Below are 16999 nucleotides of genomic sequence, written 5' to 3'. Positions count from 1 at the left end.
CCACTTTTGGAATATTGTTAGTGTCCTCTACCGTGGGGGGAATTTCTGCTCTTTGTTGCAATAAAGGTTATGATTCATCCTTTGCCATTGGTGTCTTGTGTATCATTCCAATGTTCACTGGAGATGTGCGTTAACATAAGAACATAAGAAATAGGAACAGGAGTAGGCCATACAGCCCCTCGAGCATGCTCCGCCATTTAATACGATCATGGCTGATCTGATCATTGACTCAGCTCCACTTCCCCACTCGCTCGCCATAACCCCTTATCCCCTTATCGTTTAAGAAACTGTCTATTTCTGTCTTAAATTTATTCAAGGTCCCACCTTCCACAGCTCTCTGAGGCAGCAAATTCCACAGATTTACAACCCTCTGAGAGAAGAAATTTCTCCTCACCTCTGTTTTAAATGGGCGGCCCCTTATTCTAAGATCATGCCCTCTAGTTCTAGTCTCCCCCATCAGTGGAAACATCCTCTCTGCATCCACCTAGTCAAGCCCCCTCATAATCTTATACATTTCGATAAGATCACCTCTCATTCTTCTGAATTCCAATGAGTAGTGGCCCAACCTACTCAACCTTTCCTCATAAGTCAACCCCCTCATCCCCGGAATCAACCTAGTGAACCTTCTCTGAACTGCCTCCAAAGCAAGTATATCCTATCGTAAATATGGAAACCAAAACTGCACATAGTGTGGCAGTTTCATTCTCCGTACTCCCAGTTTCTCTGTCTCCATCGCATCTGCTCTGACGATGCCACCGTTCACACTATTGCCTCTGTCATGTCTTCCTTTTTCATCAACCGAGGATTCCCCTCCGCCGTGGTTATCATGGCCCTCGACCGTGTCCATTCTATTACCCTCACCTCTGCTCTCACCCCTTCCCCTCCCTCTCGGCACCACGACAGAGTTCCCTTTCACTCCACCAGCTTCCACGTTCAACGGATCATCCTCCGCCATTTCCACCACCTCCAGTGTGATCCCACCACCAATCACATCTTCCCCTCCCCTCTCAGCGTTCCGAAGGGACCGCTCCCTCCGTGACACCCTGATCTATTCCACAGTCACCCCCAGCACCCCCTCCCGTTCCCATGGCACCTTCCCGTGCAAGCGCAGGAGATGTAACACCTGCCCTTTTACCTCCTCCCTTCCCACTATCCAGGGCCCCAAATACTCCTTCCAGGTGAACAGGTGAAACAGCAATTTACTTGTACTTCTTTCAATTTAATATACTGTATTCACTGCTCACAATATGGTCTCCTCTATGTTGAGGAGACCAAACGTAGATTGGGTGACCACTTTGCTGGATACCTCCGTTCAGTCTGTAAGTTTGACCCTGTCACTTTAATTCTCCAGTCTACTCCCACTCTGACTTGTCTGTCCTCGGTCTCCTAAACTGTCCCAATGAAGCTCAACGCAAGCTCGAGGAACAGCATCTCATCTTCCGTTCAGGCTCTTTATAGCCTTCCGGACTCAATATCGAGTTCAACAATTTCAGAGCTTAAACTTTGGCCATCTTTGGTTCCTTTCTCCCCTCCCCATCTTATGTTCCTTTCTTTGTTCTTTTTTTTCATCCTCTTTGTCTCTAATGGCAGCCGGTCATTACTCTGCCATTCACACCCTATCCAACTTAACCTTTTTCTAACTTCTGTCATTACCATTTCAATTCGGCTCATCATCCCTTTTGGCCCTCTAATCTCTCCTGCTTTCCGCCCTATCACAGACCTTTCCTTTTGCTCTTTCTTCCCCTCTCTCTTTCAGTTGTTAAGAATCTGCTCTTTTCGAACATTCGCCAGTTCTGACGAAGGGTCGTTGACCCGAAACATTAACTCTGTTTTTCTCTCCACAGATGCTGCCTGACCCGCTGAGATTTCCAGCATTCTCTGTTTTTATTTCAGATTCCAGCATCTGCAGTATTTTATTTTTATAATAGTGTCAGCAGTATTAGCTCCACCCCTCAGTTTCCTCCAATTAGGAGAGCCGGTCCATTACGAGCTGGTAACATGCGACTCCGGCAGCTTCTCCACACTGCCTCCCCCATGGATGGTGTGGCTATCCAATGGGGACCTCACCAGGCTCCTCTTCATCATCCTCCTCCTCCTGAGGTGGGCCTGCAATCTCCATTGGCAATGCCTGGCCCCTCATGATAGCCAAGTTGTGCAACATGCAGCACACCACGATGAATTCGGAGACCCGTTCAGGGGAGTATTAAATGTTGCCTGCAGAGTGGTCCAGGCATCGGTCTGCCTGTAGGAGATGGCATATTTCTGTGAGCACTTGCTTTCAGAAGCGCAGCCTTCTCACACACTGCTCCTCAGAGAGCTGGAGGTCTGAGCGTTGGTGCTTGTAAACCCATAGGGAGGTAAGCCCTCCTACCCAGATGTCTTCAGCCTCTCCTCATCCGTGGCCCGACATAGCCAAGAGCTCTTGTTATAGCCTGACGCTGCCGACCAATAGCATGGAGCATACACTAATAGTACCCCCATTAAATTCTCTCAGTGAGGCTGTAAGGACACTGTAATGGTAGATAAGAGTACCACTTTCAAGACAGAGCTTCATGCAGCGTGCTGCGCGCAAACGTTGCAGTCAACGTGACCTGCGATGTAGGAGGCTCGGCCTCCAAATTACATATGCCGCAAATACTGCCAGCTGCACCCTGGGAACGCCTGGTTTTTCAGCCGTTTCCTGGCATGGGCGTATAATGGGGCGTTAGGGCCGAATTTTGCATCTGGGGTGCTAGCAGAGCGTTGCACGACGATTGATGCCATGATCTCCGTGAAACTAGAGGGTGGGACGGCAAGTTTTTGAGCCACCGCAAACCTTGAGCAGAATTTTCCAACAGGGCGGTAAAAGCTGGACGCCCGCCATTACCCCTAAAAACACCATTTACCACCCCTCTGGGGCGTTAACTGAGGCGCAAGGGAGCGGAAAATCCAGCCCTATATGGTTAATGTACTCAGGGACTTTTTTCAGACAGCAAATTTGACTGGTAGCTGTGTCTGGGTCTTGCTACAGTTATACAGGGTATTGGTGAGGCCACACCTGGAATACTGCGTGCTGTTTTGGTTTACATATTTACGAAAGGATATACTTGCTTTGGCGGCAGTTCAGTGAAGGTTCCCTAAGTTGACATATGAGGAAAGGTTGAGTAGGTTGGGCCTCTACTAATTGGAGTTCAGAAGAATGAGAGGTGATCTTATCGAAACGTATAAGATTATGAGGGGGCTTGACAAGGTGGATGCAGGGAGGATGTTTCCACTGATGGGGGAGACTAGAACTAGGGGGCATAATCTTAGAATAGGGGCCGCCCATTTAAAACTGAGACGAGGAGGAATTTCTTCTCTCAGAGGGTTGTAAATCTGTGGAATTCACTGCCTCAGAGAGCTGTGGAAGCTGGGACTGAGATAGGCAGCTTTTTAACCGATAAGGGATTAAGAGGTTATGGGGAGCAGCCAGGGAAGTGGAGCTGAGTCCATGATCGGATCAGCCACGATCGTATTAAATGCAACGGCCACCCCACGTTAAAAGAATTCACCGTTTAAAATGAGTTCATCAGTCACCTGAGTACTCATTTTTAGTGTGGAAGCAAGTCATCTCGACCCTGAGAGACTGTGATGTGTGATGATTGAAATGGCAGAGCAGGCTCGAGAGGCTGTATGGCCTACTCCTGCTCCTATTTCTTATGTTCTTATGTTCTTAAAGATATGAGTCAGGTCGGTGGGACAGGGAGGGCTGGCATGAAGATTTTTTGTAATCTGTTTGATGGACAACACAATGACCTGCAGTTTCTGATTGTTTGTCTTCCTGCACTCAGCTCACCAGTCAGTCCGACGGAGCAAGAGACGCTGTGCAAGGCAGTGGCTCCCGGGAGTGCTTTGCTGCATGAAGAGTGAGTGACAGCATTTCAAAGATTATGTGGAAAAGTCACCCAGAGGTCATTATGGCACGTCATACACCGGTAAGTGTACTAATTGTACTGAATACCTATTTCCATGGGTGTAATGACTCAAGAGTCTGGTTACTGTAAGCTCACTCAGGTGCAACCTGATCCATCTTTATTCTCACCCGAGAGTGCCTGCGTGACAAAGACACCCAGCTTATATGCAGGTGACCAAGCACACATGCCAGATGATCTCTGACCGCGGCACCCTCTGGTGTGTGGTGACCCCCAAGCATTAGTACATAACAACATCCACCTTTTAAAATCTTAGCAACAGTTTTTTTACAAATTAAGATGGCCTGGGGCTTTCCTCTCACAAGTTGATCGTCTCAGTTCAACTTTGGCTCTGGACGAGCGTTCTGAGTGCGTTGACTGAGAGCTGAGTAGCCAATCTGATGGGAGTGGTCATGACCACATCAGAGACTGAAGGTTCAGAGTGAGTAGTGTCAACAGAATCCTCTAATGAGTGAACAATAGTTGGTTGGTCACTGACTGCATCTTCCTCACAGTTCCAGTTCATCTGTGTGCCGCAGTTTAACCTGGTCAAGGTGTTTCCTGCATGTTTGCCCATTCTTGAGCACGACAATAAACACTCTGTTACCCTCCTTGGCTGTAACAGTACCGGCGATCCATTTTGGACCTTGACCATAGTTCAGTACATAAATCGGATCGTTGACCGAGAAGTCACGTGACACGGCAACATGATCATGACACCATTGCTGACTTTGACAACTGTTTTCAACACGATCATTCAAATCAGGATGAACAAGAGAAAGTCTGGTCTTGAGATTTCTCTTCATCAATAGCTCAGCAGGAGGAACCCCAGTAAGCGTATGAGGTCTTGACCTGTAACTGAGCAATATACATGACAACTGTCTCTGCAGTGAGCCCTGAGTTACACATTTCATACTTTGCTTAATCGTTTGAACGGCGCGCTCTGCTTGACCATTAGAAGCAGGCTTGAATGGAGCTGATCTCACATGTCTGATGCCATTGAGTTTCATAAACTCCTGGAACTCAAGACTTGTCAAACAAGATCAGTTGTCACTCACAACAATGTCAGGCAAACCATGAGTAGCAAACATGATACGAAGGCTCTCAATTGTAGCTGTAGACGTGCTGGATGACATAATAACACACTCTATCCACTTAGAATATGCATCTACTATGACAAAAAACATCTTTCCTAGGAGGCGCCCACAAAATCAATGTGGATCCTTGACCATGGTTTGGATGGCCATGACCAAAGACTCAGCAGAGATTCCGCTGGTACTTTACTTGGCTGCATGCAAATATTGCACTGATGCACGCATGATTCCAGATCAGAGTCAATTCCAGGCCACAACACATGAGACCTAGCAATGGACTTCATCATGACAATACCAGGATGAATGCTATGAAGTTCACATACAAATTTTTCTCGATCTTTCTTCGGCATGATTACACGATTACCCCACAGTAAACAGTCTGACTGAATGGACTGCTCATTCTTGTGACGGTTGTAAGGTTTGGTCTTATCATGCATCTCCATAGGTATGGCAGACCAATCACTACTGAGTACACATCGTTTCACAACCGATAAAATAGGGTCATGGCTGGTCCAGATCCTAACTTGTTGAACAGTGACAGGGGTTCCTTCACTCTCACAAGCATCCATTACTAACAGTAGATCTGCAGGTTAAGGCGTCTTCATCTCAGTTGTGGGTAAGGGCAGACAACTCAGTGCATCGGCACAATTCTCAGTACCAGGTCTATGAAGGATGATGTAATCATAGGCAGACAATGTCAGCGCTCACCTTTGAATGCAGGACGATGCATTTGCATTAATACCTTTGTTTTCTGCAAACAATGAAATGAGTGGCTTGTGATCCGTTTCTAGTTCAAAACCAAGACCAAACAGGTACTGGTGCATTTTTTTTACCCCATACACATAGGCCTAAGCTTCTTTCTCTACCATACTGTAAGCTCTTTCCGCTTTGGACAGACTTCTCAAAGCATACGCAACTGGTTGTAGCTTGCCCGATTCATTTGCGTGTTGGAGTACGCAACCAACCCCATATGATGAAGCATCACAGGCCAATACAAGACGCTTACATGGATCATAATGAACAAGCAACTTGTTTGAACATAGCAGATTCTTGGCTTTCTCAAAGGATCTATCTTGAGACGCACCCCAGACCCAGTTGTCGCCTTTTCTTAGTAACACATGCAGTGGCTCTAGTAAAGTGCTCAATCTGGGTAAGAAATTACCAAAGTAGTTGAGTAGCCCAAGGAACGAACGCAACTTTATCACATTCTGAGGCCTGGGTGCATTTTTGCTGGCCTCGGTTTTCGAATCAGCCATCAGCAGCAATCTTCCTCCCGAGGAATTCGACTTCAGGTGCCATGAATACACACTTCGAGCATTTCAGCCTGAGTCCCACTTTGTCCAGATGCTGTAGGACTTCTTCAAGATTGTTCAGATGTTCAGCAGTGTCGCGACCTGTGACCAGAATATCATCTTGAAACACGACAGTTCTAGGAACAGACTTCAGTAAGCTCTCCATATTCCTCTGATATTTGGCTGCAGCCGAATGAATCCCAAAAGGACACCTGTTGTAGATGAACAGTTCTTTATGGGTGTTGATGCAGGTGAGTTTCTTCGAAGTGTCGACAAGCTCCTGGGTCATATAGGCCGACATCAGATCCAGTTTCGTGAACGACATTCCACCAGCTAGCATAGCGAACAGGTCATCAGCCCTCGGTAACGGATACTGATCCTGTTTCGAAAATCGGTTAATTATAATCTTGTAGTCTCCACAAATCCTGACAGTGCCATCACTCTTCAACACAGGAACAATGGGATTCGCCCACTCGTTAAACTCGACCGGTGATACGATCCCTTCACGCTGGAGTCTGTCAAGCTCAATTTCAACCGTCTCCCTCATCATGTACAAAACAGACTGAGTTTTGTATTAGAGAGGCCTTGCATTGGAGTCCAGGTGAATCTGCACCTTGGCTCCCATAAAATTACCAATACCCGGTTCAAACAAAGAAGGAAACTTTTCCAATACTTGAACACATGAAGTATCATCCATCGAGGACAACATCGTGACATCATTCCAGTTCAGCTTGATTTTCTCAAGCCAATTCCTGCCGAACAGCGTTGGACTATTACCTGGGACAATCCATAATGGTAGCTCATGAACCACACCGTCATATGACACCTCGATTGCTGCACTGCCAAGCACCAGTATGAGTTCCTTAGTGTAAGTACGCAACCTGGCATTGACTGGATTCAGCTTCGGTTTTGCAGCCTTAGTGTCCCACAGCTTGTCGAATGTCCTTTGGCTCATTATCAACTGGCTCGCACCCGTGTCCAGCTCCATTGATACAGGCATGCCATTCAGCTTCACATTAATGACTATCGGCTGGCTCTTGCTCAGGAACGAATACAGTCCATTCACTTACTCCTCGGGTTGCATATCCAGGCCATCACTGAACTGGTCCTCATTAACCACGTGGTGAGCCGCACCACGCTTGCTCCGTTGTGAACACATCCAGTGAAGATGCCCCACTTTCGAACATCCATTGCATGAGTATTGTCTAAACCGACACTGATGAGGCCGATGATTACCACCACAACGCCAACAGCGTGAAATCTGGTTCGAACCAGTTGCCGGGCTCTGAGCAGCGGCAGGTTTCACGTAAGCAGCTCTGCCCGAAGATGACGCCATCTTGTTTACAGTACTTGCCGTGGAACTCCGACTCGTCGATGATATCTGCCTCAAATTATCATCCGTCGTCATGCATGCCTGGGCAGTCGCGATGGCCTTTTTCAAATACAGCGTCTCTGCAGCCAACAGCTTCCTGAGGATCGCATCATGGCTGATGCCTGTCACGAAGACATCACGCAGCATGTCTTCCAGCATGTTCCCAAACTTACACGGCTCAGCAAGACGTCGCAGATTGGCGCTAAATCCCGACACGGCCTGGCCCTCAGCATGAACATGCGTGTAAAAACAGTAGTGTGATATGATGATCCCCTCTTGTGGCTTCAGATGGTTACCCGCCAACGTACACAATTCCTCGTACCCTTTTTCTGCCGGACGTTCAGGTGAGAGAAGATTCTTCATGAGGCCGTAAATTTTCGGACACAAACAGTGAGAACTGCCCTGCGCTTAACTGCGTAGACCTCTGCCTCCATGCCATTGGTCACAAAATCCGCCCAATCCTCACTCTCCACAAATCTCTCCAGGATTCCAACCGTGCCCGTTGTGCATGCGAAGGTTCTTAAATTATCTCGTCGCCAATTGTAATGACTCAAGAGTCTGGTTACTGTAAACTCACTCAGGTGCAACCTGATCCATCTTTACTCCAGCCTGAGAGTGTCTGTGTGACAAAGAGACCCAACTTATGTACAGGTGACCAAGCACACATGCCACATGCATACAGCCCGATGACCTCTGGTGTTTGGTGACCCCCCAAGCATTAATACGTAACAATGGGGAAGAAACGTGTCTGTTTGATTATGGTCTGGGGCCTCGGACTGATACAGGAGGCAGTGTGTGATATGTTCCAGGAGTCCAGTGTACATTGGCCAAGGTCTCACGTCATTTACCTAGATTTAAAAAAATATATATTCTTGGTATGTGGCCGGCATTTATTGCCCATCCCCTAGTTTCCTGAGAAGGCGATGGTGGGCAATGTTCCCGCTGAGGTGTGCGGCCACGCATCAATCGCTTGGTCCCACGCAGGACGCTCACCCTCACTCATGTGCTTATCAAGCTTCCCCATAAATGCAGCTATAATGGATTTTGAGCATAATTGCCGCTGGAAGAGATATCGCGCAAATTTAAAAGTACCACGCACAAAATAAATTACAGGGAACGTTGGTGGTGGGCCTTCTTGAACCACTGGTAGCAATTTGATACAACTGAGGGTTGAGGCTACTTCAAAGAGCAGTTACATGACTTTGGTGTGGGGTCTGTAGCCACATATAGGCCAGACCGGGTAAGAAAGACTTGCATTTATATAGCGCCTTTCACGACCACCAGACATCTCAAAGCGCTTTACAGCCAATGAAGGACTTTTGGAATGTAGTCACTGTTGTAATGTGGGAAACGCGGCAGCCAATTTGCGCACAGCAAGCTCCCACAAACAGCAATGTGATAATGACCAGATAAACTGTTTTGGTGATGTTGATTGAGGAATAAATATTGGCCCAGGACACCGGGGATAACTCCCCTGCTCTTCTTCTAAACAGTGACATGCGATCTTTTATGTCCACCTGAGGTTTAGCGTCTCATCCAAAAGGCAGTACCTCCAACAGTGCAGCACTCCCTCAGCACTGCACTGGAATGTCAGCCTAGATTTATGTGTTCAAGTTTCTGGTGTGGCCAAAACCTTCTGATTCAGAGGCGAGTGTGCTGCCCACTGAGCCACGGCTGACACTGTTTCCTTCCCTAAACGACATTGGTGAACCAGTTGGTCACTTCGTGGTCACTTTTACTGACACCAGAATTTTATTTCTAGATTTTTAAAACTGAATCCAAATTCTCAAACCACTATGGTCAGATGTGAACTCACCTTCTGTGGATTACCAGTAAACCCTTCTTCTTCTCAGGCAGTCCCCCAGAGTCGAGGATGACTTGCTTCCACACTAAAATGAGTTCTAAGGTGACTGATGAAGCCAATGTGGGCCTGATGTGCCAGGTCCCGAACTTAATTTTAAAGGGTGGAAAATGCCTGTGCATGAGTTCTTTTAATGTGGGGTGGCCGTTGCACACCAGCTACCACACAAACTTAACAGAGTAAGGTCTTGGTCCAATGGCAAGGGGATCCACCAGTATAGCCACTGCGCTCCACTAACTGCTTAGCAAGATATTCAGTCAAGGCACAACCTGGTTCACTGGGGATGTGAAGTCCACTTTCGGAAGTGGATGATGTTGCTGAACCAAGGAGAATGTCTGAAGTAAACATGTCACAGTTCCATCATCATCATCAAATGCAGTTCCTTGAAATCGAGGAAGACTTGCTTCCACTCTAAAAGTGAGTTCTTAGATGACTGTACAGTCCAATATGGGAATTACAGTCTCTGTCACAGGTGGGACAGTGGTTGAAGGAAAGGGTGGGTAGGGAGTCTGGTTTGCCGCATACTCTTTCCGCTGCCTGCACTTGATTTCTGCATGCTCTCGGCGACGAGACTCGAGGAGCTCAGCGTCCTCCCAGATGCACTTCCTCCACTTAGGGCGGTCGTTGGCCAGAGACTCCCAGGTGTCGGTGGGGATTGCATTTTATCAAGGAGGCTTTGAGGATGTACTTGAAATGTTTCCTCTGCCCACCTGGGGCTCGCTTTCCGTGTAGGAGTTCCGAGTAGAGCGCTTGCTTTGGGAGTCTTGTGTCAGGCATGCGAACAATGTGGCCCGCCCAACGGAGCTGATCAAGTGTGGTCAGTGCTTCGACGCTGGGGATGTTGGCCTGATCAAGGACACTGACGTTAGTGCGTCTGACCTCCCAGGGGATTTGCAGGATCTTGCGGAGGCAGTTCCAACCTGACAATGTTAGAAGTGCGGGCCGGAGGAATTTCACATCGACATGTCGAGGCATTTGTTATAAATATCATACAGTGCCACGCCGTTTATTGCATCAATAGATTTGCTGAAGTTCTGAGGTGCTTCTTCAGCTGCAGGAGGCTATATCATATTTCCATCAGTCTACTTAGTTTAATGATATCATTTAAATTATTCACCGGGCAGCGCTACCTCTTCCTCATCGTGTACAGTAACAGCAGGCTGTGTTTCATTGCCTCCCCTTGGTCCGAGCATTCTCTCAATGCAACAGAGCCCTGACAGAGCATTGATGACACTAACTATACAGATTTAGTGGACCTGAAATTGCAGCCTCTCTGGGTGAGTACGATCATCAGACTGATGACAGGACTGTCGCATGAGGAGAGATTGAGTCGACTAGGTCTTAATCACTAGAGTTAGAAGAATGAGAGGGGATCTCATTGAAACGTATAAAATTCTGACGGGATTGGATAGACTGGATGTGGGGAGGATGTTTCCCCTGGCTGGGAAGTCTAGAACAAGGGGTCACAGTCTCAGGATACGGGGTAGGAAATTTCGGACCGAGATAAGGAGAAATTTCTTCACTCAGAGGGTGGTGAACCTGTGGAATTCTCTACCACAGAAGGCTGTGGAGGCCAAGTCACTGAATATATTTAAGAGGGAGGTAGATAGATTTCTAGAAACAAAAGGCATCAAGGGGTATGGGGAAAAAGCGGAATATGGTGTTGAGATAGAGGATCAGCCATGATCATATTGAATGGCGGTGCAGACTCGAAGGGCCGAATGGCCTACAACTGGTCCTATTTTCTATGTTTCTGTGCTCCCATAAACACCTTGCAAGTTCCGGGTTAGGACTAAACCCGGAACTTGCGCTCTGTCAAAATTTCTTGACAGATCACATGCATCCCCGGGAGAAGGGCCTTCGCTATTTGCCCAACTCCTGCCCAGCAAATGTCCTTCAAACTCTTACACCTGGTTACCAGTGTAAGAATTTTAAAAAATAGAAACTAACATTTTATCAATAGGTTTTATATTAAAAACCCTGTTCATTGAGGTAAGTTTATTTTTTTACCCCTATTAAAACATATTAAAAAAATTCAAAAAATAAATTTTTTTCTAAAACGTTTAATTTCAATTAATTTTAAATATATGAGGTGCTTTTCTTATTTATTTTAAATGTTTGTGTTTTTGGGGGTATCACCTTTCATAGAAATGTGATCTCCGTACAAACAGAGGTTATCCACTTTGATAGTAAAAACAGAGAGACAGACTATTATCTGAATGGTGACAGATTAAGAAAAGGGGAGGTGCAACGAGACCTGGGTGTCATGGTACATCAGTCATTGAAGGTTGGCATGCAGGTACAGCAGGCGGTTATGAAAGCAAATGGCATGTTGGCCTTCATAGCGAGGGGATTTGAGTACAGGGGCAGGGAGGTGTTACTACAGTTGTACAGGGCCTTGGTGAGGCCACACCTGGAGTATTGTGTACAGTTTTGGTCTCCTAACTTGAGGAAGGACATTCTTGCTATTGAGGGAGTGCAGCGAAGGTTCACCAGATTTGATTCCCGGGATGGCGGGACTGACATATCAAGAAAGACTGGATCAACTGGGCTTGTATTCACTGGAGTTCAGAAGAATAAGAGGGGATCTCATAGAAACGTTTAAAATTCTGACGGGTTTAGACAGGTTAGATGCAGGAAGAATGTTCCCAATGTTGGGGAAGTCCAGAACCAGGGATCACAGTCTAAGGATAAGGGGTAAACCATTTAGGACTGAGATGAGGAGAAACCTCTTCACCCAGAGAGTGGTGAACCTGTGGAATTCTCTACCACAGAAAGTAGTTGAGGCCAATTCACTAAATATATTCAAAAAGAGTTAGATGTAGTCCTTACTACTCGGGGGATCAAGGGGTATGGCGAGAAAGCAGGAATGGGGTACTGAAGTTGCATGTTCAGCCATGAACTCATCGAATGGCGGTGCAGGCTCGAATAGCCAAATGGCCTATTCCTGCACCTATTTTCTATGTTTCTATGTTTCTCTGTAACAGAACTCACCTTTACTATGAATGGGGATACACCATTTCCATTGGTGGGTCCGGCCCATGTGATCCCAGGATGCGTGCACACTCCTGGAATACGTGGGCCCCCACGCTGGGCTGAGCATCGAGGCCTCAGGGCGCAAGTCTACGTTCCTCCGGGACCACCAGGTACATTCGCAAATATTTTTGGGTTGGTGGCATCCGCACGCGGGAAGTCTCCGACCGCAATTTCAGGGCCATTATTTATTCAGCAAAGATACTGATTACTCTCTGCATCACTAGATTATGTTCTTGTTTAATTAGCAGAGTCATAATTACATTCATTGTAAATGTAATGAGTTCCTGTTTATTCAACAAAGTAAGGGTTACTTAGGAAGCATAACAGCTATGCCACGTAATTTGCCCAACAGTTCTTGCACCTCTCGACATATCACCGCCCAAAGTTTGATAACTTACAGCGTTGAGGAGCTGCCGAGAATTATTTTATGCAGCAAGTTGTTACGATCCGGAATGCGCTGCCTGAAAGGGTGGTGGAAGCAGATTCAATAGTAACTCTCAAAAGGGAATTGGTATAGATAAAACAACAGCTTGCATTTATCATCATCATAGGCAGTCCCTCGGAATCGAGGAAGACTTGCTTCCACTCTAAAAATGAATCCTTAGGTGGCTGAACAGTCCAATACGAGAACCACTGTCCCTGTCACAGGTGGGACAAACAGTCGTTGAAGGAAAAGGAGGGTGGAACTGGTTTGCCGCACGCTCTTTCTGCAGCCTGCGGTTGGTTTTTGCATGCTCTCGGCGGTGAGACTCGAGGTGCTCAGCGCCCTCCCGGATGCTCTTCCTCCACTTAGGACAGTCTTTGGCCAGGGACTCCCAGGTGTCAGTGGGGATGTTGCACTTTATCAGGGAGGCTTTGAGGGTGTCCTTGTAATGTTTCCTTTGCCCACCTTTGGCTCGTTTGCCGTGAAGGAGTTCCAAGTAGAGCGCTTGCTTTGGGAGTCTCGTGTCTGGCATGCAAACAATGTGGCCTGCCCAGCGGATCTGATCAAGAGTGGTCAGTGTTTCAATGCTGGGGATGTTGGCCTGGTCGAGAACGCTAATGTTGGTGCGTCTGTCCTCCCTGGGTTTTGTAGGGTCTTGCAGAGACATCGTTGGTGGTATTTCTCCAGCGACTTGAGGTGTCTACTGTACATGGTCCATGTCTCTGAGCCATACAGGAGGGTGGGTATTACTACAGCCCTGTAGACCATGAGCTTGGTGACAGTTTTGAGGGCCTGGTCTTCAAACACTCTTTTCCTCAGGTGGCCAAAGGCTGCACTGTGGTGGTCTGGAGGCGGTGTTGAATCTCGTCGCCAATGCCTGCTCTTGTTGATATTAGGCTCCCGAGGTATAGGAAATAGTCCACGCTGCCCAGGGCCATGCCGTGGACATTGATGACTAGGGGGCAGTGCTGTGTGGCGAGGATAGGTTGGTGGAGGACCTTTGTCTTATGGATCTTTAGCGTATGGCCCATACTTTTGTACGTCTCAGTAAACACGTCGACTATTTCCTGGAGTTCAGCCTCTGTATGTGCACAGACGCAGGCGTCGTCCGTGTACTGTAGCTCGATGACAGAAGTTGGGTAGGTCTTGGACCTGGCCTTTAGCACTGTAAAATATCCCAAGGCGCTTCACAGGAGCGTAACGAAACAAAATTTGACACCGAGCCGCATAAGGAGGTATTAGGACAGATGAGGAAAAGCTTGGTCAAAGGTAGGATTGAAGGGGCGACTTAAAGAAAGAGAGAGGTTTAGGGAGGGAATTCCGGAGCTCAGGGCCCAGGCAGTTGAAGGCACGGCCATCAATGGTGGAGAGATGAAAATTGGGAATGCGCAAGAGGCCAGAATTGGAGGAGCATGGAGATTTTGGAGGGTTGCAGGGCCGGAGGTGGTTGCAGAGATAGGAGGGGGTGAGATCATGGAGGGATTTGTAAAAAAGGATGAGAATTTTAAATTGGAGGCGTTGCGGGATGGGGAGCCAATGTAGGTCAGTGAGCACAGGGGATGATGGGTGAACGGGACTTGGTGCGAGTTAAGATATGGGCAGCCGAGATTTGGATGAGCTCAGGTTTATGGAGGGCGCAAGGAGGGAGGCCGAGCAAGCAGATACTTGAAAAGGTAAAATCTGCAGGGCTATCGGAAAAGAAACATAGAAAGATAGAAAATAGGTGCAGGAGTAGGCCATTCAGCCCTTCGAGCCTGCACCACCATTCAATATGATCATGGCTGATCATGCAACTTCAGTACCCCATTCCTGCTTTCTCTCCATACCCTTTGATCCCTTTAGCTGTAAGGGCCACGTCTAACTCCCTTTTGAATATATCTAGCGAACTGGCCTCAACAAGAGCAGGGGGAGTGGGACTAGTTGGACAGCTCTTTCAAAGAGCTGGCACAGGAACGATGGGCTGAATGGCCTCCTTCTGTATTCTATGATTCCATCTTCCATAAATAAAGGATATTAATAATGGCTCTGAATTTGCGGTTGGAGGCTTCCTGTGGGGAAATGCCTAAGGTCCACAAGGGGAAAATGCCCGCGTGCCAAGTGGTCCGGGAGGTACGGAGACCACTGCACGCGGTCCTGAGGCTCTCTGGGTAGCCGCGGGTAGAGGCCCACGTATCCCCGGGTTGCAGGCGGTTCGCAAGTGTCCCAAGGATCATGTGGGCCGGCCCAACCAATAAAAGAAGGGAATCCCCCCCCATTCATGCTTATGGGGACTCTGTATGGACGGAAACCCCATAGGCAAGTCTGGCAATACCCCCAAAAATACAACTAGACATCAAATAAATAAAAACATTACAGATTTAAAATGAATCAAAATGCCATTGAACTAAATATTTAAAACAAAAATGTTATTTTTTGAAAAACAAATGTAAATGTTTTAAGCGGGCTAAAAATAACCTTACCTTATTGTACAGGTTATTTAATGTTTAAATGATTGAAAAAAAATTATTTAAATGTATTTTTAAACCCTTACGCTGGTAAAAGCCGGCCTTATCCAGAGGCATTCACTGGGCAGAAGTTGGGAAGAAGCAAATAGCCCAACTCTCCGCCTGAGAATGCCCTTTTCCCGGTGAATCAGGCATTGACAGAAGATTCTTAACCAGAAGCCCAGAATCAACACGGTCCTTCCGGACACGTATGCACCTTGCATACGCCCGCAGGGGCTGAATTTTACGGGCCAATGAGTTTGGCAACTGTTGCCTTGACCCGTCTTATTGACCAGTACTAATCCTATGATTGTGGCGTGACTTTCTAGCAATCTGATACCCAGTAATAATCACGTGAACATTCCAAATGATTGTGTCACTTGCTAGATATACAATTGGTCAATAGTGATCATGTGACTACACTGTTTTCTGGCGATGTCCTTGAGAAAGCATAATCAGTAACTTTTGATTATCAATGTCCCTTCTGTGTTTGACTCACTGGGCTCTGAACCAATCCCAGCAAAAGGCTGTCAGGTTATCGCAGTCATCATCATGGGCGGTCGCTCGCTCCCCTCATTACATATTAATTTATTAACTGAGTTTAAATTTTCCTTGCTGCCCTGGTGGGATTTCAACTCATATCTCCAGATCATCATGATGACTTGCTTCCACATGAGTTCAATGAAGGGCCTGATGTTCCAGGTCCTAAACTCCTACATGCAGGGCAGCAGATTTCATTCCATATAGGGCACTAATGAACCAGATGGGATTTTACAACAATCCAGAAGGTTCACAGTCATCATTACTGATACTGGTCTACTGAAACCATGACTGGTTTTACTGTGACATCAATGCTTGCGATCTAGTTAAAAGATGCGCTGAGGAATGTTTCAATTTTTGTTTTGTCATACAACAAGAGCAAGAAAGTCAAAGTGGTACCAGCAGGATGTAGCCAACGGCAAGCCGAGACAAGGTAGTGAGAGTAAGGGTGAAGCACGGTTAGGGTTGGCAACTGCACTCTAGCCAACAACTTTTTAGATTCATCACTACATAGTTTTTTTTAAAATTCAGTCTCAGGATGTGGGCATCGGTGGCAAGGCCAGCATTTATTGCCCATCCCTAATTGCCCTTGAGAAGGTGGTGGTGAGCCGCCTCCTTGAACCGCTGCAGTCCATGTGGTGAAGATGCTCCCACAGTTCTGCTAGGGAGGGAGTTCCTGGATTTTGACCCAGCGACGATGAAGAAATGGCCGATATATTTCCAAGTCAGGATGGTGTGTAACTTAGAGGGGAACTTGGAGGCGATGGTGTTCCCATGCGCCTGCTGCCCTTGTCCCTCTAAGAGGTAGAGGTCACGGGTTTGGGAGGTGCTGCCGAAGAAGCCTTGGCGAGTTGCTGCAGTGCATCTTGTAGATGGTACACACTGCAGCCACGGTGCCCCTGTGGTGGAGGGAGTGAATGTTTAAGGTGGTGGATGGGGTGCCGATCAAGCGGCTGCTTTGTCCTGGA

At 47.2% G+C, this 16999-nt stretch overlaps 1 protein-coding gene across 1 annotated transcript in view; it reads left to right on the top strand.

Moving 5' to 3' along the window:
- The first annotated feature begins 3822 nt into the window (after positions 1 to 3822).
- The window catches only part of LOC139262795 (leucine-rich repeat-containing protein 74A), a 117474-nt gene continuing 104297 nt past the window's right edge, over positions 3823 to 16999 (top strand). Inside the window, exon 1 of the mRNA XM_070877947.1 lies at positions 3823 to 3953. Within this exon, the coding sequence (XP_070734048.1) occupies positions 3909 to 3953 (45 nt within the window). The 5' untranslated portion in view covers positions 3823 to 3908. The remainder of the gene's footprint in view (positions 3954 to 16999) is intronic.

Source organism: Pristiophorus japonicus, chromosome 4, assembly GCF_044704955.1.
Source record: "Pristiophorus japonicus isolate sPriJap1 chromosome 4, sPriJap1.hap1, whole genome shotgun sequence".
In the NCBI taxonomy this organism is placed as follows: domain Eukaryota; kingdom Metazoa; phylum Chordata; class Chondrichthyes; family Pristiophoridae; genus Pristiophorus; species Pristiophorus japonicus.
The sequence above is the reverse complement of the archived record's forward strand: the minus strand, read 5'-3'. Positions and strand labels throughout refer to the sequence as shown.